Source organism: Papilio xuthus, unplaced genomic scaffold, assembly GCF_000836235.2.
Source record: "Papilio xuthus unplaced genomic scaffold, Pxut_1.1 DF825752.1, whole genome shotgun sequence".
NCBI classification, from domain to species: domain Eukaryota; kingdom Metazoa; phylum Arthropoda; class Insecta; order Lepidoptera; family Papilionidae; genus Papilio; species Papilio xuthus.
The window spans coordinates 1-24,304 of record NW_013532897.1 but is presented as its reverse complement, the minus strand read 5'-3'; the positions used below and the strand labels follow the sequence as shown (position 1 = coordinate 24,304).

The window sequence follows — 24,304 nt, the reverse complement described above, 5'->3', positions numbered from 1 at the left end:
CACTTGTTTAATTATCAACAATGTTGTTAAATAACATTATACAGGGTGATATAAATTCCAATGTTTTTGTATTACATTATCATAAAAAAAAAATATTCGAATTTGAAAAATATAGAAAGGCCGTTTTAATGGAGATCATAAAAGGAGCCCTTGTGCTACGCTTAAGGCTTACCTAAGCAAAGTGTCGTTTCCTGTACAGAATGGTGTCTAGAGAGATGCTTCAATAGGCTTCTCAAACTTGTACGAGACGCGTGAATAGAATCCTTTAAGCCAGTACGTTAACGTTTGCTTGCTGTATTTCATTACATACGTATTCACATTCGGTAAAAGATGTTAAACGATAATTAAAACTTAAAAAGCCAAAATCCTTCTTTTAACTTAGTAAAATTGCATTTAAAAATCATTAAAAAAAGATTTGTCTACTTAAAAAGTAAAGACGCAATACTTTTTGTCCATAGCCATATTAAGATCTATTTCAATGCTTTTAGTCTAGTTAAATACAACTTCCGTTAAAACATATGAACGACAAAGGTCACGATATCAACGTGCCTTAATTCGGAATGAGACAATGTTTTTAAAAAGCTACGGCTGTCACATCGATCGAATGTTTTATCCCCACATTATTACCTAATTAACTCTAACAAGAAAAGGAATTCTAAAAGATTATTTTAATAAAGATAAAAGCTAAAATTAACAATTAAGACAGAAGAATATAATTAAATTAATGTTTAACACACAAGCGCGCGTTAGTATCGTCTGAAGCGGCCTTAGTACCTACTTTCATGCGCTAAGCTGCAGTCGCAACACACATGGCCAGTGGAGCGACCAGGGCACTCTCTACACAGAATTTGTACAGTTTAATTAGTGTAAGCAATTAACGGGCCGTTCGACCACAACATTTCACTCTCTCCCGTACACCCATTAACACCTGACGTGCCACATTAAATACTCAAGTACATAATAACATATGTGCAACTAGCTACCAAAGTAGTCAAAGTTCAATGTACGATACTGGAAAAAATTCACTTCTTCATTTCTCTACTACTGTCTTGTCGAAATTAAAATAAAAGACGATGAGACGACCATTACTAAGTATTTGTTTTCATCGATGAGAAGGTAACAATAAAATATTTAGAACTTATCAGAAGCATTTAAACACTCGATATTCCTTCCACAAATCAATTCCTTGTGACACCATATTAATTACTTTGTGACTACAAACAACAAAAGCGATAGAGTTCACTGACCTAACAAAAGGCAGTGTGCGGTCGAGATGGTATCGGATTTGCAAAGTAACCCCGTAAATTCTCTAGCGACGGTGATTCAACGAGCTGCATTGCGTCCAGCGAGATGGGACTCGAATTAATGGAGCCGTAGTTTCCGTATAGAGCAACTCGAAGGATATTCAAGCAATTTTACTACAGCAATTACTTAGTTTAGAGCGACGTTAAGGAATTAAATGCGAATCAGTACAAGATAAACTTAACAAGGGACTTTTGACCTACGATAACAGTGAAGAAAACAACTTGAACAGTATTCAAGACTTTTCGAATTATACCAAAAAGAACTTCTAAAAACAATTAAATATTGCAACTAGTTATAGCTGTATGCAAAAGGTCGACGGTCAGCAACTAAGTTATCGGCGATAGAACGCGGTAACAGACGATTACGAACAGTACCAGGCGATTACAGGCGTTGTTTCGACGGTGGCCCGTTAACACCTGCCCACGCTGCGAGGTCAAGCCCACGCGGACGCCCACATAGCTGCTTATAAATCGAAATACGAATTAAACATACTTTCAATGACTCGTCTTTAAGTTCTCAGAATTACTTTAAGTCATTAAGCTTTTCTTACAATGAGCCCTCGTTGTCTTTAGAAAGGCGATGACAAATGCCTAAGTTGTTTAAGTTAACCGCACTTTTTTCAAAATGTTTTATTTGCGTATGTATGTAATGACATCATAACTTAATTACAAAACTTTTAAGCAATTATAGAATTGACTTAAAGATTTACAGCAAACATTTATTTGCAAAAGATAAATCTCGCAAAATTTTACATAAGTCAAACAAAGAAATAAAACAATGTAATAAAATATAAATTAACAAAACTCCAATCATTTCAGATAAGTAGAACTCCGAGTCTCAGAAATGAATTGTAATAATAATAAATCCGATAACTGTAAATGATTATCTAGAAGCTATCTAGCACTAAGCTGGCTCTCTCGGGTACTGTTATTATGCAGCAATAACTACGATAGCAACTAGAATCGCAAACTGTGCTAACTAAATATTACGTAATCTGAATACTGAACTAAGATACAAAAAACATAACAACAAACTATAACACAACTTGATCTTTTATGCGAAATCTTTAGATTTATTCAATAAAATTCATAATTAATTAGAAAAAATGTTTACTTTCACGGTATAGTAGTAAACACTTTTAACGCTTAACGCTAAGTCAGACACGCAAAGAGATGTGGTCCGATGCGCGCTCGTCAGAATTAATTGGGAAGATATGGGATGTGCAACTTTTTATTCCTCCTTAATTACAGAGCTACAACAGAACCCTCATCATTTGTTACAGCTACTATGCCAATTCTTCATTATGAATGAAACATTATGTTTATTATTTTAACAAGTAAAATACATTCCAAGTAACCCAATGAAAGATAAAGAGTCTTTTTTACCGTCCATCTTTCCTACGTAACAGCGAGGTTAAATATTTGAATGTTGGGATTGTTTACAAATGACGATTAGCACTTCACGACGATCTTGTAACATTTTGTGCAAAAATACTATAAAAGGATAAACTTGTTGTTAGTAAAAGTAACAACTACGCTGGTAACCATAAAGTACAATTTGAAAGTACAGGTACACAGGCCAGACGTATTGATATATTCACAAGGTTGTTTAAACTCATAATATTCCAAAAAGGTCAAGTAACATCCTCAAGAAAAAATCCTAAGTAAATAAAGCAACAGACATAAAGGGAACAAGAAGTGATTAACGCAGGTCCGAATAAGGACGACTCGGACAAGCGGCCGAAGGTAAAACGTAACTGGCGTACTGTACAGGTCAAATACATTATTTATTAAGTGCACCTAAAATGGCCACAATACCATATGTAGACCTACCACCGTCTGGTGTTTAGTAACAAGATATTTCTCACTCAAATATTAAATTACATGAAATAACCACTATGACCTAATAGTTAAATGGACCGTTTCCATATGTAGAAGACGGTGGAATCCAGAAAGATTACTTTTGCTGTTAAGCTTTTTTAAAATTATACGTCCATGAGAACTCAGTTACCAACATTATAAAAAAGTCATATTATTTCACAACAATTCATGATTTTGTTATATGAATGCTGATTCATACAGATGAATATATCGGAAGTATTATTTGGGTTGATCTCTGGCTCGAGTCAAGGGCAGCAACGGCGGCAAAGTGGGCACAACTTTCGAGGCTGGCGGAACTAATGACATTGCAATTAGCTCGACGAGGAAGTCAGGAATTATATTAGACCTGCTCCGAATCATTCGGAGATTGATTTCGATTCACCGGATCAAAGAAGTATTTAGTTAACTATTATTGACTAAAAATGGATATCATATCTCAAAGTTGGATGGATCGTTATCTTGCAACGGCAAATTAGTTATTATTTTAACGAACCAATAAATCCTTTAAAACTAATTCGCACAAAATACACAATGAGGTAACATGTTATAAAACGTCAAAGCATCGATCCGATGATGTCATAGCGCCCGACAACTATAAATACGAAGCCCACGCGTCCTCAGACGAAGATTAACATTATTGTAAGGTAAATATGCGACACTGACTGGGTAATGCGTAGCAGACGACATTGCAATTTTATACACACAACTACATGAACATGGTCGAGAAGAGTCGCTTCAACCACGGCTGATACTTTTGTTTAATATGACCTAGTCAATATTATGATATCTTAGAATAAATCTGACATAGATTAGAGCATAGTAAAGATATATCCATTCGTTTCAAATGTAACGAATGACTTATTTACTAGTCTTTGTTCTCTGTCCTACATAATACCTGGTAAAATGATCTGCTACAACTCTATATGGTATCCATGGTTTTTACGAAGAGGACGCATAAATCTTGGGAGTTCGAGGCCAAAAAATTGTAACAATTGTTTTAATCTTGACACAAATTAAATGAATGTCGCGAAGTGAGAATTTGATGATACAAGCTATACGGGAGCGTTTGACAATGAAATCATATTCGACCTCTAGACCCACGCGGACAAAACGCCAAGGCATTTGGTATTTGGTAAGCAGAACCTGTAACGAAAATTATTTGCTATTATTGAATACCTTCATTCATATTTGCATCCACGTCTGTGAATATTTACTTTTACTTTGAACACATTATGTAACCTTTTGTAGAAGTCCAACTGCCTTTACATCAAACTGTTTATTCAATTATTTTTGAAACCTAAGAATCACCCTGCACACTTCATACTTCATACTTAAGCTGCACACGTAATTATCTTTAAAACTGTGAGAGAACAAATTTAACAATTTAATTCTAAAGCATTACATCATCAACAGATTTATCAGAGAGCCAAACAATCCTATATTTAAATCGTGAATGATAACATATCCTATTGATAACAAGATCTCTTTGTTTTTTCTCAAGAGTTATCACAGGTGTAAGATTTTATTGCTACTAGTGAAATTATTCATGAAAGTACTCGCGCGTATTCTCTTTCAGATGTACCGTTGTTGAATGACCCAGTTGGTGCATGATGGTGAAAGTGCGAGATGTTTCTCCTCGCCAAGGAACCGGACTGCCAGTACAAACATTTCGTAACATCTGTTATGGATGCCGGTGGATCGATCAATTGAAATTTTACCGTATGCTAGACATAACACAAATTACGTCATGCCTCCGCCGAAATACTGATGATTTAAAGATTACGATTGTGTTATTAAGCTAATACGAAACTTGGCTTTTACAATGTAAATGTTGAAAAAAGTAAAACGTGTCTAATTAATGCTTTATAACAATAACTGGCTGTCGCCTGCGTCTCCCTCAGGGCGGAATAAAAAGAAAAGCTTAATAAGTAGCCTATGTGTTCTTCCACGCTTTTTCTACATATGTACCAAATTGCATCAATATTCGCTAAGCCGTTCTGGAGATACCCTCAAACAAACATCCATCCATCCAAACATTTGAATTTATAATATTAGTAAAAAGTAAGATAGTAAGAAGAAAATGTCTGAACTGGACTGGTAAATTTTTAAATCCTAGGGTGTAAAATCGAGTTACACGTGCTGAGCAACTACAGGAATCAGCCCTTTGAATTCTCAAAATCATCATTCTTTGGCATATAGACACAGTATAAACTTTTAATAATAAATCAAAAGAATAATATAACCGAACAAAACAGTTCTACATATTTTCATATGAATAAACAACATATTATCGTATCATGTTTAACGGTTAAGTCATAGCGTAAAAGCAATATACAAGTTAGTTAATCCATTTAGTACATGTATGTTGATTCCTAATGCTGTTTATATTGAACGGCGCAAGGTTAGAAGCCAACAACTTAATGCTTCCTAACATAAGAGACGATTTAAACAGTTATATTCAATTTCAGGTCGTTAAGGATATCACACACGATTTACGGGAAGAAAATCTTCTCAAATATGCACATAACGTGAGCGAGAGACTAAAATAAATCTTTCAAACTTGGCCGAGTTTAATGGCCACGACTAGCTTGGGCTTCCTGTCTCACTGAGGACGACTTGAAAAAGGATGAAGAACAAAAATAAATTGGTTAGTCACGCAAAATAATTTACCTGCCTACCGTGAAGGTTTTATTACTACGTTAAATCAAAGTGTAAACAAAGAGAGAGACAAGGGACGTCGAATAACAGATGCCGGGAAACAGTTCCAGGTATCGCATTAAAAAAACAGGAACCGAGCAAAAAAAACTAGGTAAATGCGTGTTTGTGATTTACAATGTTTACGACAAGTTTGCAGGTGATACGTTTTCAAATGTTAAAATACGCTATTTTCTTTTTAAACTCTGATTTTGTGTGTGCCGAAGATAATTGTTTGTGGCGTTATATTACTTTTTTAATTCTAGTTATTATGTTGTACTAACATAATTACAAGACACCAGCCGTTTGTCCTTCGTCTCTAAATTCTAAAGCATTCAGTACTGTCCCCTCTTTATAGACGCTCGGCTCTGGGTACCAAGATTTCCCACGAGCCCCAGACGTACGGAACGAGAACAACACGACATTTACACTCGGTTTAGAATCTAGTCCATGATAATGAATGCAAACAAATAATTAATTAAAACTATATTGCTAAAGGAACCTTTTGCTTTTCTTCCTTATTAAAATTATATGACACAATTTTGTCAAAGTCTTGCTTTTTCATCTCTTAATAAGAAGAGTCTCATTATATAAAGTTTAATTACGAAATAGAAGCCAGCTGCCTCTAGGATGCTTGTTACAAATATTCCTATCCCAATATTCAGGATTATACACAGCGTTGAGAATATTAATTCTACAAATGGAAGTTATTTCAGATTTTATCGGATCAAAATTCTTCTTATTAACTTACGCAGCTTGCAAGTCGTATTATCACTAGAAGGCTTTCAATGTTCGAACAAACAGTGTATTGTGAGTTGTAAGAATAGTTTGCTTATCGCATCTGTTATCAACAACACGACCCACAAGCTAGTTGTATTGTAATGTTTTAGTTCACGCACACATACAAGCTTCTTGTAAATTCATTGATTGTGTATTAGTAAAAAGCTTGTAACAGTCAATTATCCAGAGAAAAGATTTTCATATGCACTTATTTATTAACACGCTATATTTAACGAAAGGCAAAAGAACAAATGAGCAACATTAAAAATGTCCAAACAAAACAATAACAACTCACCGCGTAACCAAACAACATTCAACAACAAACAAGAGATCAAATTAGGAAGCGATTGGAAATAACTCACTTTCGTCACATTGCACTCAATTTGTCACTCTCAAAGATTACAAATAAAAAACGAAACAATAGACAAAATGCTGCGGAACCTTGAATTTGAACTTGACTTATTAACGTGCGCGAACGAACGTACGGAAAGATAAATACCTAAACATCTCATTGATAAAACAACTGGTTATTCTATGTCTTAAGACATTAGTGACTTTATTAGATAGAATATTGTTGTATGAAATGCAATTCAATCTTTAAATCTTAAAACGTCATCATTTATAAAGCGTTTCTCTAATCGATAGACAGTAGCAAGTGTAAGATGTTTGGCAATAGTACAACAGATTATTTTAATTTACCACACGATAGCACAATATAAGATACCGACTTCAAAAAACGAAGTTTTATAAATTTAAGTACAACATAATTTCAAAAAGATATTTCAGCTATTACACAAGGTCAGTTATTAGCTAGGCAAAATAATTTATGCGTGGGATCGTATAACTGGTTTTATAAATTCTTTACTATTATAACATTCATCTCACTTAAAAATATATTTGATGATAAAATAATGCCGAAAATGTCAAAACTTTAAGACGTAAGTAAAAAACTTTAAGAATATAAAAAGTTTGATTTTGGAGTTATTACATACCAATATAATATTTGGTATAATAAAACATAATACTTATAGGCACTTAAATAAAAAGGCAAGGTCTGTTTAAATAATATCATTAACAATACAAATATAACATTTTAAGAACAATAATATTGACAGTGACATCAACCATCCGGACAAGCAGTCAAGATAAAATACAAAGATAAAACATCCGATAACGCGCAAGACTCTACAAAAAGTAAATGTATTGAGTGAAAGTAAAAACACTTTAGAAATTTTAATCAGCAACAATCATGCTTCTTTTATTACTTTAAAGAATTTCTTTATACGTAATACTAAACGTTATATTAGATAGAATTTTTGTAATTATACGAGGGCTATAGACAAAAGAAGACACACACGTACACGCTTTTACAGAAATCTTCACGCCATCGGAAATATATCAAGGGTAGTGTGAGCTAAAAAAAAATAATAACCATTTGAATTAAAACGCGTACAGTATTTGCTATATCAAGCTTGTTATAAAATGTGTAGGCAGAGATCTAATGCGTAATCTTAAGATATCAATTCGACCTTCCATCATTTTGAACTCACGTAATCCTGTCCCTCATACAAGTATTACTACATCTTTCAAGAAATTTAAACTACATTTTATTATTTCACATATATAAAACATTGTAGCAGATCATACTTTAGAAAATCTGTTCATATCTAAAAGAAAAGACGGTCAGAACATTGTGATCGCACAAAAACTTCTTCGTCATGTTGTGGAGAGTTGTTAAAACTCGTCAGACATTTAGTAGTTCAGATCATAACTCATCGTTGCACATAAAATGACAAAGAGATTACATTCTACGCTGTTTGCTCAACTACAATAAAATATTTTACCTAAAATATTACACTAAAAGAGTGATTTGATTTGGATATGATTTGTGTTCTAATATCTACAGCGTAAACATATGTATACGTTGAAATGGATTGCTGAGTGACTCGGTCAACATCTGTTGTCAATAAAAAGGGATCGATATGTAAAGGGCTTCTTTTCCAATGTTACTGGGAGTTTGGTACAATTCTAATTTATTCATCAGAATTTAAAACAACTAGGTAATTATAACATAATAAGAAGTTACTTTATAAGGTCTTTAAATTTACATATTTTACTATATTACGCTTAATATAGCATTATTAGATTCTTCAGATATAGGAAGTGGCTGTACATTCCATTGACCAAAGCCGTGGAAAATCACCGAGAAAATTTATAAATGCTTAACAAGTAATTACTATTCCATAGATACAAGTGACTTTATTTATGTTACTGTTGTCGCCTTCATGCACGTACTTTGAGTAAGATTATAAAAAGAAACAAGCTTATTATAATACAAAATAACACCGTTCTACTGTTTTAATAATCTTAACATCGAAATAATTTACAGTGGATTTCTGACACCAAAATCTTTGTATACAACATACCTGTCTTTCATCTTTCACGTAAGAACGATTGTGGGGTGAGAATAGTAACAGAAATTCAAAAGCCATAAAAGCCCACTAGTTTTGTGAAAACAAAAGAATGTAAAATCGACAAATCGCGATGACTTCCATTTAAAGTCGCGTCAAGGTCAAAGCCCACCACATAATATTTGAAGAATAAATGTAGAAAACGGTAAGTTTACTTTAAGGTTCCAACCAAACCTTCCCATGCGATTGTCAAGCCAGCTGTAAGCCTTGAAATGGCATGCAATTACAACACTATTGCGTGTCATTCCCAACACGGCAAAACTAATCTAATAGTCGGTCATTGGTTCGATAAATATTGGTCAATCTGTCAAATGTCACAAACAGTACCTCAGTATGTTATTCTGGTAACCAAACATGCACCTTAATACAGAGTTCATTGCATGTTTATATCTATTACTTTTATATTATGCATCTAAAATGTTATTTTTATATTGATAAAGCCAAATATTCCATTGTTTAAGCTTATCACTCTTCATTGATGGATCGACATTATCACATTCATTTATCACTAATCGAGACTTTCACATACCAATAACATATCAAATTACGTAACATAAAACATATACTTTTTCATTGTCAACCAATAAAAAATGTAATTTCAATCTCAACAATTTTAAAACTTCATATAAAATTCTACTTAAAGTTATTCAAAACATCACGATAATATGTTTAGCTACCTGACAAGCGGAATATTTCACAGAAAAACATTCTCCATTTGTGAACTAATTGTATGTAAGATAAATCACAGCATCACAGTTCATTGACCTCGACGTTAATAATTTGGCAGCAAAAATACGAAAGAATTGATTCGAAATAACAGTGCACATCGCACAGATCACTCGAATGCCACACACGAAACGAATTAATTCACAGTACACATAGACTACATACATTTATGTATAACACATAAAAGAACGAATGAAAGTTACTTCTTATATAGCCTTTCTCTTATATTATCAACTAATTACATAAGGCTTAAGCCTGGAAAAGAAACAAAATACAGTTCTGTAATATATTAGCAAGAACTCCATAGAAAGAAGTGTATGAAATTTTTAAGCGTTATTATAAAAACAGTAGTACCTACACCAAGATAGTCCCACATGTAATTATTAAAGGAATCATGTCTTCATGGTATCACAAATCTTCACACCCTCTGTACGGTTTAAAAGCGGCGCTAATTTTTGATTGCTGGTGCGATTGCGTACTATATGATTATTCGTACATTAATAGCGACATTGACTGTCGCCATGTTTTGATACTTTCAATACGTAGAACTGCTAGTCGGTGTCGTATGATATATCAACTTTCTTAGAAAACGTTATCGAACTGCTCAATAACTTTTAGATCTTTTAAAATATATTATTCCGGATCAATACTAAACACGTATGCAAAATTATTGCTTAACTAGAGTCATCATCATCAATGTGTTTACGTTTTAAATATTTAAAAAGCATTGATATTCACAAAACACTTAACAGGTTTGTTATCTCATCGGTGAGTGCGTTATTTATTGCAAATTTACATTCACGTTTAAAAGATAAATCGAACCTTGAGGATAACAATAAAAATGTATTTGTTTCGTTTATAAAGTTATCTATAACAATGACACTTATTGCTTTATTTTGTAGTCAGAGGTCTTTTCATATTACGTAGGCGAAGCGCTGGACTATAGGAGACCAAGGCGGGGGACCAATCAAAAACGCATCAAAACAATCAGATGTTCCGAATGAAGACGGAGATACGGCGAATTTAACACCCGCATTACAAGGTCCCGTAAAATGTACCAAAGCGTTTGTACCTTGCTCATTTATAACGTCGTAGTATGGGCCAGTAGGACGGAGCAGTAAGCTGAAGTACAGATAAAATTCTCTGTCGTAAGTATTGTCATAAACTGACACGGAAAGTAAAGCAAATCTTTAAACATCTTAAACAGAGGTAAATATAAATTTAAAATCCATCTACGAATCTATGTCTTTTTCAACTTTCTAATATCTATCAACTAAATTAAATTTTACGATACTTATTTCACTGGCACCAACTAATTTCGCTAGTGAGGCAACGTAGAAACGTTTCTCGTGTACGCAAACGTGCGGATATTAAGGTAATTAAAATATCCGACCTGTTACCATATCGACTATAAAAATAAGTAGTAAATAGCTTTCTCGTCATCGCAAATAAGTTTATCGCGGATGGAAAACGTTAGACGCGGAATTCTCATGTCTACTAAAGCTTATTTGGTTTCAAATGAAAGGTAAATAAAATAATAAAAAAATATTAAGTTACTATTATATGTTTTCTATATGCGGATAGTAATTTTCGATTTCACTTAAGTTAATCTAAAAATAAAGGCTTTGTATCGTCAAGTTTCCAATGACATTCCGTATAATTAGAATTCCTACAGCAAACAGTGTCGTTTCCCGCAATTCCGATCACGTATTTAATATGAGTTATCTATATCTTTGTCCGGAAGTTCAGTATAAATTGACTTAATAGAAAAATGGACAGACAGGATATACACTACAAAAATGGAACAACAAGGCTCTGTATATGAACAAACATATATATTATGTATGTACTTAAAAAAGCATTTAGTTCGGGAATCAAAAACAAAAATTGAAGTACATAATACCTACTTAAAGTGGAGTCAATTTATAGAACCAAAACGGATAATAATTGCGGATCCTTCAAATTTATGTTCCATTTTTTAAAGAGATCACAAAGCCAACATTTTTTGGTTAATTTCGACACAAAATATAAGCGCATAAAAATAATTGTGTGCACGCGATACAAAAATTATTACAATTTAGCTTAAATTGAAAGTAGATTCGATAAGGCCGTGATAAATTATGAAAGTATTCAAATGTTTAATACAAAATAGAGCTGTTTCATCGAATGTGTTGAGAAACAATGGGAAAGGTGGTCGAACAATAGTTATACACGGGTAGTCAGCAATCGCAATTGTATTGGTCCGGGCGAAGTTTTCACTACGCAAAATTTATAGCGGTATCTAGTTTTATGATTCCCAATGGCCGCTTTTTCGGTTTTAGGAACCAACTTTCGGTTCAGATTTCGATTTAAACACATGTATATCCCACTAAGCCTACAGTAAAACTAGACCATAGAGTAACTGTTTTATATCAAGCTAAGGTTAAATAAAGGTCGCTCAATTACTTAATATAAGTAAGCGTCTGGCCAAAAGTTATTTTTAGTAAAAAAAAAAAGCACATGCGACTAAAAGGTGTTTATCAATTTGGTCTTTTTGTAAATCATTTCCGATTCCACAATGTCATACAGAATATGAAGATAATTTAAATTGACTTGATCTATTATTAACCAGAAAAAGTCTAGACCGCAATGCCGTTAAAGAGTTTGCAACAGTCATTAGTATCGCTCTGATTAAAAGATATTTAATATTTTATCTATAATCTGTATAGTACATTATGTAACACTTGTATAGAAGTTATTAGTATAACAAGAAAATCTCTCCAATACCTAAACTCCTGTACCTGGCGTGAAGAACTGTTTTTTGACCCAACATTTGGCTCTATGGTATCTTTTTAACTTTAAACTTAAAGTCGCAACAGAATAAAGAGCTTTCGCAAGAGCTGAGAGCAGCTTGAACTATAATTAGGATAGGACCGTAGAATCATAGTTGTCTTTCTCTCATATATGCAAATTGACGTTAAACTCTTGACTAATCTAAAAATAACGATAAAGAGCTCTAGCTGTCTTGGTACAAGATATTTGATGTATTCGCTGAGATTTAATTTTCGATCTTGTTGACTCGGTCAAACTTAGTATGGGCAAATATCTGTGGAGCGTTATGATGTGGCTCAGCAACCAGCGGCGCGATGTTCTCCTTTCGCGGGCAACCAACGAGCCGTGCATACGAGATGTTGCCACGGTCTGTTGGGCCAACCTTGGCAGTCAATACCGCCCCATCGCGCATCCCGGTGGCCAAATGACGGTGATATCATCGATATAACTACAACTATGTAGGAGGTCACCGTGTGTCGCAAGACACAAGGACGTATAAAAATCGATGGGAACGTTTCTGTGCGCCAACTTAAAAAGGAAAGTCGGGCTAACGACCCCGTCTTGGCCGGTCACAGCGGTCTAATAGCCGTAGTTTTTTTTTTAATAATCAAATATCGCACGACACAGGCCGCCTGAAATCTGGCCGGCTGTAGAGTAAGCGTTAAATAAGAAATGAATCGATTTTTACGTTACTTTACGATCTGACTAACCGAATTAGAAATTTATTAGCGACTTGAGAGCATTCGTATCGGTCGAGCTTTTTGTTGGTATCATATTTAGTTATTTAAATATTATTTATAATAGATGTATAATATAACTTACTTTCTAACAATTTACTTCACTAATTGCATACGGATTTAATCTCGTGCTTAATATGATAAAATATACATTCTTAAGATTTACTTTTAGAAAAATTATTTTTTCAGAGTTCACGTAACCATATTACGTTAAATAGGAAAAGATATCATTTTAATCCAATTTCATATCTTATTAACACGGTACTGAATGAAATTATGTCCTTATTCCGTTTGAGATAAACTCAACAAATTCTGACTTTACCTTTCCTATGGTCTAAACTGTAAATAACAATAAAAAAATAAATTACAAACATGAAAAGGAAAATGGTCCAACAAATGATTACTTTTTAAAGCTGTCTATAAACTTATCGCAATTCAAGATTGTTAGCAAACTAAGGTGTGTTATCGGTTTTTAAATAAACATCGATATACGACATTGCTTCGTAACACGACCAAGTGGCGTCATTATCGGCATTCCACGGACATGAATCTTATATTCATAGCAATAGAATACACACAGATAATATAAATCAAAGTCTGTTTTGTCTGTATGTCCTACACATATGCCAGAAAGCTGTTTACTATTTATGTATTTATCTTTGAATTCGTAACTGTGAGCTCTGGGACCCTCTATCCTTTATTTACGAGTTTATACAATTCATGTTTTCATACATAGCATCATGTGTCAGCAATATGTGTCTTACCGAAACAGCAACCGAAGTGGTGGTCGCCACATCCCCAACATCTACACCCTGACCGTCGGGTGCGCTCAAGAAACGGCGCAGCGTACCGTATCCAGACGCGGAGGCCACCATGGCTACCATATTTTGCACAGCACCACACAATTAACTTATTGATTGGACTAGACCACTGGGACAGCAGTAGAAGACCACTGGTACAAAAGTATTAGGCTACTGTAATAGATGACTGGTACCAAAGTAACAGATAATTGGTACTAGAAGAATGGCACCACTGGTACGGTCACATAACTCCGCGCGGTCCTCGGCTGCGCGCGCGCCGTCTCGCGCCTGCCGTCAAACTGCGGCGTCGCGGCTTCCCCTACCAACGCGTTAGACCACTGTTTGATGATATACAGATTTGTTAGTTGTGTGTTTCCGTCATATTAATTTCGTAAGGCATGGTAATTAAATAGGACAATACCAAAAGGACTGTTTGATGTTTGTTTATGTTTTCTTTTTATATATATCTGTGGTGCTTTCTTTAGGGAGATATTAAATAATTTTATACGACGAGTTCTATTTTATATCATAAATTAAAAAATCACATTTATATAAAACTGTTTAAGAGCACAATATTTTTTTTTTATGAAATAAAAAAAAGCAATATTATGTAAAAAATATTAATCCTGTAAGGAGGATTTATAGACATGTAATAACATGCTTAAGTGCATTAATTTGTTAAGTAGTTATATTAATAACTTAGCAAATTGTTTATATAATTACCCAACACATTAATCATAGAATTAATTTCAAGTGGTTACTTTTAAGTAAATAAACACATTTACCTTACTAAAAACTTTGTGACATTTCTGTATGACAATTCACTACCACTGTGTGATAAACTATTTATTTCATTTATAAAATGACACTACACTGCAATGATTTAATTCTACAATATAATTTTACTTAACTAATCAAGGATAATATTTCGCAAATAAACAAGTGCGTATTCTTAAAATTACTTATGTCATATTAATCCAAACGCGTGGCTCGATTTAGTTGATTCTCAATTTGTATCAAAGCCCATGATTTCCCATGACGGGGTATAATTAATCTGGCTTATTTATATAAGTTTTAAGGTTAATAATGATGATTAAATTCATACCTTAATACAAATAGAGACGCATATTTTTGAGCAATAAATTTTACTAAATATTTAAAAAATATATTAAAATTAATCAATTTAATTGTAAGAAAGAATGAAAGAATACACTAATTGTTGATCTAAGCAATTCTTCAAAGCTTTATAAATCTTTATAGTTAAGATATGCCTTTAATTTATTTTTAAATTTTAGGCTTATAATTATTATCTTATGTAAGTTAACCAGTACCTTTAGTAACATAAACTTTTAGTCTTCTTTTTTATAAGAGAAGGAGACAAACAAGCGGTTCACCTAACATTAGTTAATATTGTTGAAATAACAGTTACATTTATTTCCGTATCTATAAATGTAAACAAAAATAGTTTATCAATCACAATAAATTGTCAGATGAATGTAGTCTTTGTTTATTTAAAAATAACTGAAATTGTATGTGGCAATATTTATAAAAAACAAATGCAGTTATTTTATTATCAAATTGCAGGAGCTTTAAAATTTTAAAATACATAACAACAAATAAGTAAAAATTATTGATAAGTTTATCAACACATAATTTGTCTCTTTTTTATAGAAAGCCAATTATAAACAGCCACATAAGGTGCATGGACAAAAGGAGGCCCCACACATACCATTTGACATGTATGGCTCATAACAATGTTCTAATGCTGATAATTTATTCTGCCTCAGTGTGGGATGCAGTCTACTTCACCCACACTCCACCTTGGTTTTATTTAATGATTCAGACAATACAATTTAATATTAATTGAATGAAATTATTTAAATATCGTTTTTAACGATTATTTTTTGTAAATCATTACATGTTATCGAAATGATGTAAAGTTGGCTTTGATTAACAAAATAATTTAAGAATGATGTTTATATTTTTAAACAACTTTAGTCACGAATTAATATAATTTTTGACTAAAGACCATGTGCGCAGAGAAGTGAAACTGCGATCAACCGGCAATTATAATGATATCGGCCTCACCTGTTTGGTGTCCACAGTATCTGTGGCCTCCATGTTGGCATATGTTCGCTCCTGCCTCTCCATAGGTTTGAAAACATCAGAAACGTTTAATCCATTTGCTGGGTCTACTAAAGGTACACAATGCAAGCATAAACATATCAAACGCGACGAGTTCAAAATTTTCTCAAGAAACAATGTCAATGATCCAACTAAACACGCTCAACACTTGCAAGTGCACTACACAAAATATATTTTTAAGGTTTATTCAATCACAACGTTGGACGCATTTCAATTATTTCTGTATTAAACTATAGCACCTATAATTGATACTTAATCTACAATTGAGAAAACACTGCTCATCACCATCTTATAATTTCACACATTCCGTCATCGAGGCCGACTATAACTGGTCGCTGCCCTAAGATGTTTTCCGTTTAACGCAAATTTGTTTACTTGTCAATTATGCTTTGGGATTTTCACTTTAAAAGCGTTATGAAACTACACATGCATGTACGTTTTGTTTAATAAATTTAATGAAAATTTTAATAAAATTACATAAAGTAATTAAATAATGAATACTTGCTGATTATTTTTAGTGAAAAAATGCAGTCTGTGTAACTATCGACTTGTTGACAGCACAAACCAAACGTTGAGCGTCCGTGGTGTTGCCAACGTAGGTGATTTGTCGTCTATTAGTTTAGGCTACTCGACATGGTGACTGGTCCCCTTTTAGAATAATTGAGGGGCAAGTACCCTGTACAATGTTCTTTTGGTTTTTGTTAATGACATTAAATTAATACAAAAATTTGCTTATAAAAAGAAACACTTTTAAAACATGATTAAAAACTACGCTTTTACTTATTCAGATTACCTTCAGCCCACCTCGATTATATGGTGAGCTATATCATGTTCGTAGTTGTTGGAAACACTGGCGTACGTACAACAAACGTCAAAATGTCGTGCGATTTTAGTTTCATGATTTTATGTAAATTTTGTCTTAATTTCAATATTTTTTTGTTGATTTGGAATTAAAAATAGTTGCATATAGCGTATCCCGGATCATATTACTATGCCACGAGAAAAGAGTCGATATCGGGACAAACGTAGTTCCTCCTCTAGTTCTGAAGAGTCATATGAAAGAAAAAAGCCTAAATCTAAACATAAAAAACGTTCACGTTCAAGAGGTCGTTCGGAGTCTAGCAGTCATAGAAGAAAACGATCGACTTCACGATCAAAATATAAACGCCGAAGCTACTCTCGAAGTCCTTCCAAGGAACGTTACGAGACAAAGTCCAAAAGAAGATCCTCGTCGAGATCCAAAGCCAAACGGTCGAAACGATCTCCGTCTAAAGAATATTCCCGGTCAAGATCAAGTTCACGAAGTAGATCTAAGTACAGCAAAAGTAGTAAAAAACATAAGAGATCTCAATCGTCAAGCAGTCGAAGCTCTTATGAATCAGGTAATTTCATAATTTTTTTGTAGAAATTCGTATATTTCTATTAATTGTAAGGGTTTTGTTTGTTATATATTTGTTTGATAAAAGAAGTAGCAATTGCTACATTTTGTAAGCATTGTTTGACTGTAGCTATACACAATGTTATAAGTCAGTTTTTATTATTTGCAAAATAAACAACAGTATCTTAATAATTTATATTTACTAAAATGTACATTTTAAATTATTTTCAGAACACCCAAGTCTATCCTCAAGAAGACCAAACCTAGATGACACAGAAATAAAAGTGGAAAAAGCAATAAAAGCTGCAGAATCTCTTGGTTTAACTATGACAAAGATACCAACTTACAACTATAAAAATATAGAAATTAAAGAGGACATGCCAACAATACATGACAGAAATTTATTAGCAGAATTAAACAGTGACAGTTTCATTCCCAAGTCATTTACATCTACGAAAAATAAAAAGCAATCCCAGAACATAGTGATTGATTTGAATTCAGATACAGTTAAAGTTCCAGAAGTGGAAATTAAATTGGACAATGATGATTCAATTATAAATTTTAATGTGAGTTTATTTTACATTTATGGTCATCTAAGTAAATCTATTGTCATTTAGTCTTATAATAGACTAGCTGTCGCCTGCAACTACACCTGTGTGGAATTAAAAGTGTAATTAACCTGTGTGCACTTTCTGGCTATATTCTACATCTGTGCCAAATTTCAGCTATATACATGCAGCCGCTCTGAAGATACCTTCTAACAAACATCCATATGCCTAATCTTTTGCATTTATTATATTAGTAAGATATATTCAATAGTAACATATCAGTTATCTTGATAGCTATTTACTTCACACAAGTTGCTGCACAGGAAACCATTTTATAGGTAGCGGGGTACAGTATCTGGCGTAGGGCACCGCAGAGCATGTCAATGACCTTGAACTGCCAAAATATTCCAAAACTAGCACTTTTTTAATGTTTATTTTATTTCTATACATTTTACCTCATTTTAAAAGTCACCCAAAATAGAATCTGACAATCTTTTTTAAATCCAAACTTAACATATTTTTTCATACTAAAATGTAAAACTGGTCATACTTATAAGGTTTTCGGAAGGCACCTTTTCTGCAAACAATTATTCAAATTTTATAAACAACCCCAGTTTAGGAACTTACCTAGAAATTATCCTATAGACCTGAAGATTTTTTCATTGTAAAATATACACAATATTTACCTTTAGTATAATAGAGAACTAAAGTTGTACTTTATATTTTAGGAAATACCAAGTGAAGAAGAACTCAAAGAAATGTGGGTGAAAAAACTTTATCAGTATAGAAAAAAAATGTTAAAAGGTGAAATTTAACGTCTAACATTTTGTGTCAATTTTCCTTAAAATCTTTGGAAGATACTGTCAGTGTGGTGTGAAAAAATTAGAAACAATCTGTAATAAATAAATTATATTTTTTGATTCACAACACTAATTGTGTTTTAATTTATTGTAAAATTAAATTTTTAAAATTCTTTTTGTAAAAATGATACAAAACCATAGTGATGTTTAACAATTTTAATGGCTTGTTCAATGTCACAGTTGTCTAATTACTTCAAGTATTTCTGATAAAGCAAAAATTTTGCTTCAAGCGCATATCATGTCAAAACGTTTTCAATAAAAGATTATAGAAAACTCAAACTATATTATTTTATTATATAACACAACAAACAACCAGTTGCATTTAACTCACAAGTGAATATTGCCCAGAAAGTACTATTCCTCTCTATTTACAGAACTGCTTAGAGTCATCACCATGTAAATGCCTTATAAATTCACATATTATTTCTTTCTCGTTGAATACGAGTGCTGTAAGTCCGTGAGACAAGGTTCCATGCGTCCATGTACCGGTCCATGCACATCGCAATACATTTTTGCTCCGAGCTATCCAAAGCTGTACCAGGTTTGCCGATACATTTTTTAAAACACTTTTCAGACATTTTCGTAAGAAGCTCTTGAGCATTAGCTATTGCTATTTGTTGCTTGACTTGGTCCATAAGCTCCTCTTTTTGTACACCACTCAATGATCCAGAAGATAGAGAATCCATGTTTAATTGATGATTTTCCTTATTACCAGTTAAATATATTTTCTTATTATCTTTGTACTTTATTTAATTTTCAAAACCAGCTCAGTAGCCCAGTAATTTTTCTAACCTCAATTCAATTCAGTGTCAAAATTGACCAGAGAGTATAAAATATTAAAAAATAATTGTGTTGGATATAGATTAAAAATGTTGTGAAAATGCAAAACCACAGTAATGTCTAATTTAGAATATTGTAAATATAAGTATACCCTCACGCAACAATAACGATACTTTCACATCACCAATTTATGGGAATTTTATAAGCGTAGTGTTAAAACTAGTCTACTATTCTTTTTCGTTCTTGCTTCCAGACAGAGCCGTTCCAGTCTAGTTACAGTCATAATGTATCAGTGCCTTTCTTCATAAGCTGCAATGAAGCCTTATTAAGGTCGATGTCCAATTTCAAAGTTTTTTTGAAGACATCTATCTGGCATCTGGCTATAATCCTTTGCCTTTTGCTCGTAACAAATGACATTGTCAAGCATACATTGACAATTGATGTCAAAATGACAAATAGAAATTCAAAACATTAACAAACATAAAATAAATTATTGATATAATTTTTCTGCGTCAATCTGTGACCTTAATTTAATAAATCATTATCAACCTGCCTTTTATCCCTACGAAGAGTCCCATAAATTATCATTTATACAGAAACTTCACTGTCAACTTTTCTGCACCTATAATCTCTGTGATATGTTTTGATAATATTGCTAATGTGTTATTTTATTTTTTGTCTTAGCTTGTGATTTTTTTATAAAAACGCTATAATTAATATGTCTTTCTAATGTAAACATGTCATTTATTTCATCTTAGACGAATTAAGTATTTTTAAAAAGAAATCTTTGATATGGATGAAATTGATGATGTTGCACACAGCGTGTCACATGATGAACTACTTGAAATTACCGAGTCCTCTCTTTTCAAACTGTTAAATTATGATTCATTATTATGTGATTTACCATCAGACATTATTATAGAAGAAATACTGTCACAGGTATTAAGATTTTTTTTAAATAATTTTAGCCAGTGTGTTATTGACCAATTTCATGTTTAATTCTTTCTATAAAGAAATGTTTCAATACTGTTGGATAATTGGTAATATAAAAAAAAAAATTGACAAATATGCGAATTAAAAATATTTTATAGATAGCAGTGGAGCATGGTCAGTCAATAAGGATTTTTATCTCCAGAGAAGATGAACCAGCATTAAAAGTGATTGTAAGTGTTCTACTTTGCAACATCAGCTGATACTACTTAAAAAACAAGAATCTTTTCTGATTATACATTCAGAAATCTTTTTTTTATAACATTTATTATTTTTAATTTTTAATTTAGATATATTGCTTATATTACAAATTACAGGTACCACAAACGGCAAGTGTTGGTGATCTAAAGAAGGCAATTGCCAGACATTTTGAAATACATCAAAAAAGGACTGGCAGCAAAGTGAAAATATCATGGAAATATATTTGGAAGACTTACAATTTAAGTTTTGATGGTATAATACTGGACAATAATGCAAACCCAATTGAAGATTACGGTGTTACCAACAAAACTACATTGACATTCAAAAAAAGAAGGAAAAAAATAAAAAATACAATTTATTCTTAAAACATGTTTATTGTTAGTTAAAACATAATATTGAAGCTGATTATTTCATTGTTATTATATAATTGTTACATTTGTAAAATAAAATAAGATTGTTATATCTTAACAAACATATTCTCCACTTTTTTGCCATTTCTACTAATCTACTTTGTAGAACAATTCCTATAACCAATAGGCAAAAAACTAAATATATTTTAGATCTGAATTAGGTTAAACTCGCCTTGTACCCAGCAACTTTATTATATATCTGATGAATGCAATTATGCATTTAAAAAAATAATATAAAATAATCTATACCTACAAACTAAATCTCTACCTTGGCTTCAGTAATCAAATGAAAATATTTATTTCTAACATAATGTTACAGTAGAAGAAATAAAGATAAAATTATGACAAAAAATATGAAGTTACATAAGATATGTAATAAATTGTAAATTAAAAAATCTATGAGCCCAACTAACCATAGCTATATATTGTAAAGGAAGATGACAAATTAAATGACATAATTTTAGTATGTTCAGTGGAGTAATGCCAATTATCCAAAATTTTTAATACAGTGATCACCAATCTAAAGACAGTGGAATTCTATGTCCGTCTCTGTTTTATCACAAGGAATGAAAGAGATGTTTGCTGCAGAGTAGTTCAATGTTGAATTTTAGAGTTGTTCAAAGTCAGGCTGTGGCGGGGGCTCCTGTGGCAGCGGCTCAAAGTCCCCCAGCGTGTAGTGGGGCTCCTCACGGCGCGGTGTCGCCAGCGGCCGGTCGTACGCGTCCGCCAGACGTTCCGGCTCATGCTGCAATATTATTCCAACATTTTTAAGCCGCACTAAAGCGTTCAATGGTCACCCTTAATGTATATTTAGTATAAAAGTGTACACTAAGAGAACCCCTTAAGAGCGAATTAACAACTCATAAGTGCGAGTGTAATGGCGTTAGTTATAATTATTCTTTTTATTAAAAAAAAAACAGTAATAACACATTCATACATTTCTAACCAAGAGCAGAATTTCCTAAATTTTTTATTCATTTTTATAAAGTTGTAGTGTTATCAAAATGTATTTGGTGTGACCTGGTCAGGCTGCAGTACAGAGGGTGGAGCGAGGTCGTCAAGCGACAGCTGCGTGTTGAGCACGGACGGCGGCGCGTAGTCTGACATCGATGACAGGCTCTCCAATGGCTGATAACATAACACACACTATTACGCGACGGTCAGATACCACGAGTTTCCATTACAGAATATGTACTCAAACTAGGATAGCTGGGCAAGTAAGAGTGGCGCTATCGCAATTAATTCTGTCAGAAAATAGGTAAAACATGATATAGAAATTATATATTTAGATATAGAAGTAAGAAAATGCAATATCTACAGGACAAAGAGGATCTTGTGATATTGATAGGGGGGCGCTAGTGAGCTGTTACACTAAAGTTTGACTTTTTCTCACCGGGTCAGGTATCTTTGTCGGTGTATATTATGGACACTTTCACAATAAAAGAGAGAAAAAACAGAGATAGTTGTATGTAATGTTGGTAGTACTGACAGTATCAAGAGGCGATGTGTCGGCTGGTGGTGCGGGCTTGTGCGTCTGCTCCTCCGCGTTCACGATGTTAGCGCGTGCCTCCTCATCCGAGCTGTAAGCAGTCTTGCGCTCACACATTAACAAATGTGTCAGCATGTCCGTACCTGAATCACATATAAACATAACACCTCGTCAATAATAGGGAATGAAACTGAAAGCTCTAAGTAGATGGCGCTAGCGTCAAAAATCTGTCATTTGTTATTTTTTTTTACGTTTTTCTAGCGATTGCTATAGCCACAGTTTACAGAATACTTTGCATATAAAATAAAGTGTTTTTTGTATATGTGGTATATTTTTGGAGCTACATTCAATCTTGATCATGCTGACATCTATAGTGATAGGTTTTCTTCACATTACATGAGATTCTAGTTACTTCTGAACCTATCATCTCCAAGTAAGGCTTTGTAAGATTTCATTACCCTTTTTGAGTAAGATTCTATCGCGTTTCTTGATTTATGTAACTGATATTATGAATATTTGTAATATAATAGTGACCGATGTGAGTGCTGTATCCGCAGAGGCAGTGCGTGGTGTGGGGGGCGGCGCGCGGCGCGTCCTCCAGCGAGTGCGGTCCGGCGCAGCAGCCGCTGTGGTTCAGCATGGCGCGGTAACACGATGTCGCGTATGGACACTTGCTGCACTTCGTGTAACCACTGCAAACATACGATTAATATAAAAACCAATTAATTCTATGAATTTAATCCAATGGGGAAAAATCACACTGGACCGATCTGCCTACCGACCGATCAACATTCACAATTGCTGATTTAATGTCACAGACAACATGAATATATCATGACAAGACAAAGTTGTACATACAGGAAGTGTTTGTCACTGTCAAGCGGTGTGTCACACTCGCGGCAGAGCAGGCCCTCGGGCAGCACCAGCGTCAACTGCTCATATGTATCGCTGATCGCGTGACTTGTCGAGTCCTTCACCGGCGGACGCGCCTTGTTCTGTACACACGAACAAAACAATATAGTATAGTTCTTTTAAATATCTTAGCGGCCCAAGGTCATCGGCGTGCTGCTGCATAGCGACTTGCACGTTATTAAGAGCCGCCAAGATATGTGAATACATTTATACCTGTATGACAATGTGACAAGGTTTTCATTTGAATTATTTTTATAAAAGTTCCGCTTACTTTAGGTTTATTGATCAAATGTTCTTCAGAACACAGCGGCGTCGCATCCTGCACTGTTATGTGATCCCTCACTTGATGTTCCTTCAGTTGACCTGCAGATAAAATGTTAACATGTA

At 33.3% G+C, this 24,304-nt stretch overlaps 4 protein-coding genes across 4 annotated transcripts in view; 2 read left to right on the top strand and 2 right to left on the bottom strand.

The window, feature by feature from the left end:
* The window catches only part of Patronin (calmodulin-regulated spectrin-associated protein patronin), a 43,827-nt gene extending 29,320 nt beyond the window's left edge, over positions 1-14,507 (bottom strand). Inside the window, exon 1 of the mRNA XM_013323293.1 lies at positions 14,169-14,507. Coding sequence (XP_013178747.1) covers positions 14,169-14,288 — 120 coding nt within the window. The 5' untranslated portion in view covers positions 14,289-14,507. The remainder of the gene's footprint in view (positions 1-14,168) is intronic.
* A 2,596-nt stretch (positions 14,508-17,103) lies between these two features.
* LOC106125907 (arginine/serine-rich protein 1) lies at positions 17,104-19,204 on the top strand. Its single transcript, XM_013323328.1, has 3 exons — positions 17,104-17,731; positions 17,959-18,293; positions 19,004-19,204. Exons 1-3 carry the CDS (start codon positions 17,341-17,343, stop codon positions 19,088-19,090), a joined length of 813 nt encoding a protein of 270 aa, XP_013178782.1. The 5' UTR covers positions 17,104-17,340; the 3' UTR covers positions 19,091-19,204.
* Positions 19,205-20,550: 1,346 nt separating this feature from the next.
* Positions 20,551-21,585, top strand: LOC106125911 (U11/U12 small nuclear ribonucleoprotein 25 kDa protein-like). The gene is made up of 3 exons (XM_013323332.1): positions 20,551-20,854; positions 21,007-21,078; positions 21,223-21,585. Exons 1-3 carry the CDS (start codon positions 20,708-20,710, stop codon positions 21,469-21,471), a joined length of 468 nt encoding a protein of 155 aa, XP_013178786.1. The 5' UTR covers positions 20,551-20,707; the 3' UTR covers positions 21,472-21,585.
* Positions 21,586-21,900: 315 nt separating this feature from the next.
* Positions 21,901-24,279, bottom strand: LOC106125910 (uncharacterized). The gene is made up of 6 exons (XM_013323331.1): positions 24,189-24,279; positions 23,864-24,000; positions 23,540-23,697; positions 23,006-23,148; positions 22,537-22,644; positions 21,901-22,261 (listed from the first exon to the last, which is right to left on the bottom strand). The coding sequence occupies exons 3-6, from the start codon at positions 23,643-23,645 to the stop codon at positions 22,124-22,126; spliced, it is 495 nt and encodes a 164-aa protein (XP_013178785.1). The 5' UTR covers positions 23,646-23,697; positions 23,864-24,000; positions 24,189-24,279; the 3' UTR covers positions 21,901-22,123.
* Between the last annotated feature and the right edge of the window lie 25 nt (positions 24,280-24,304).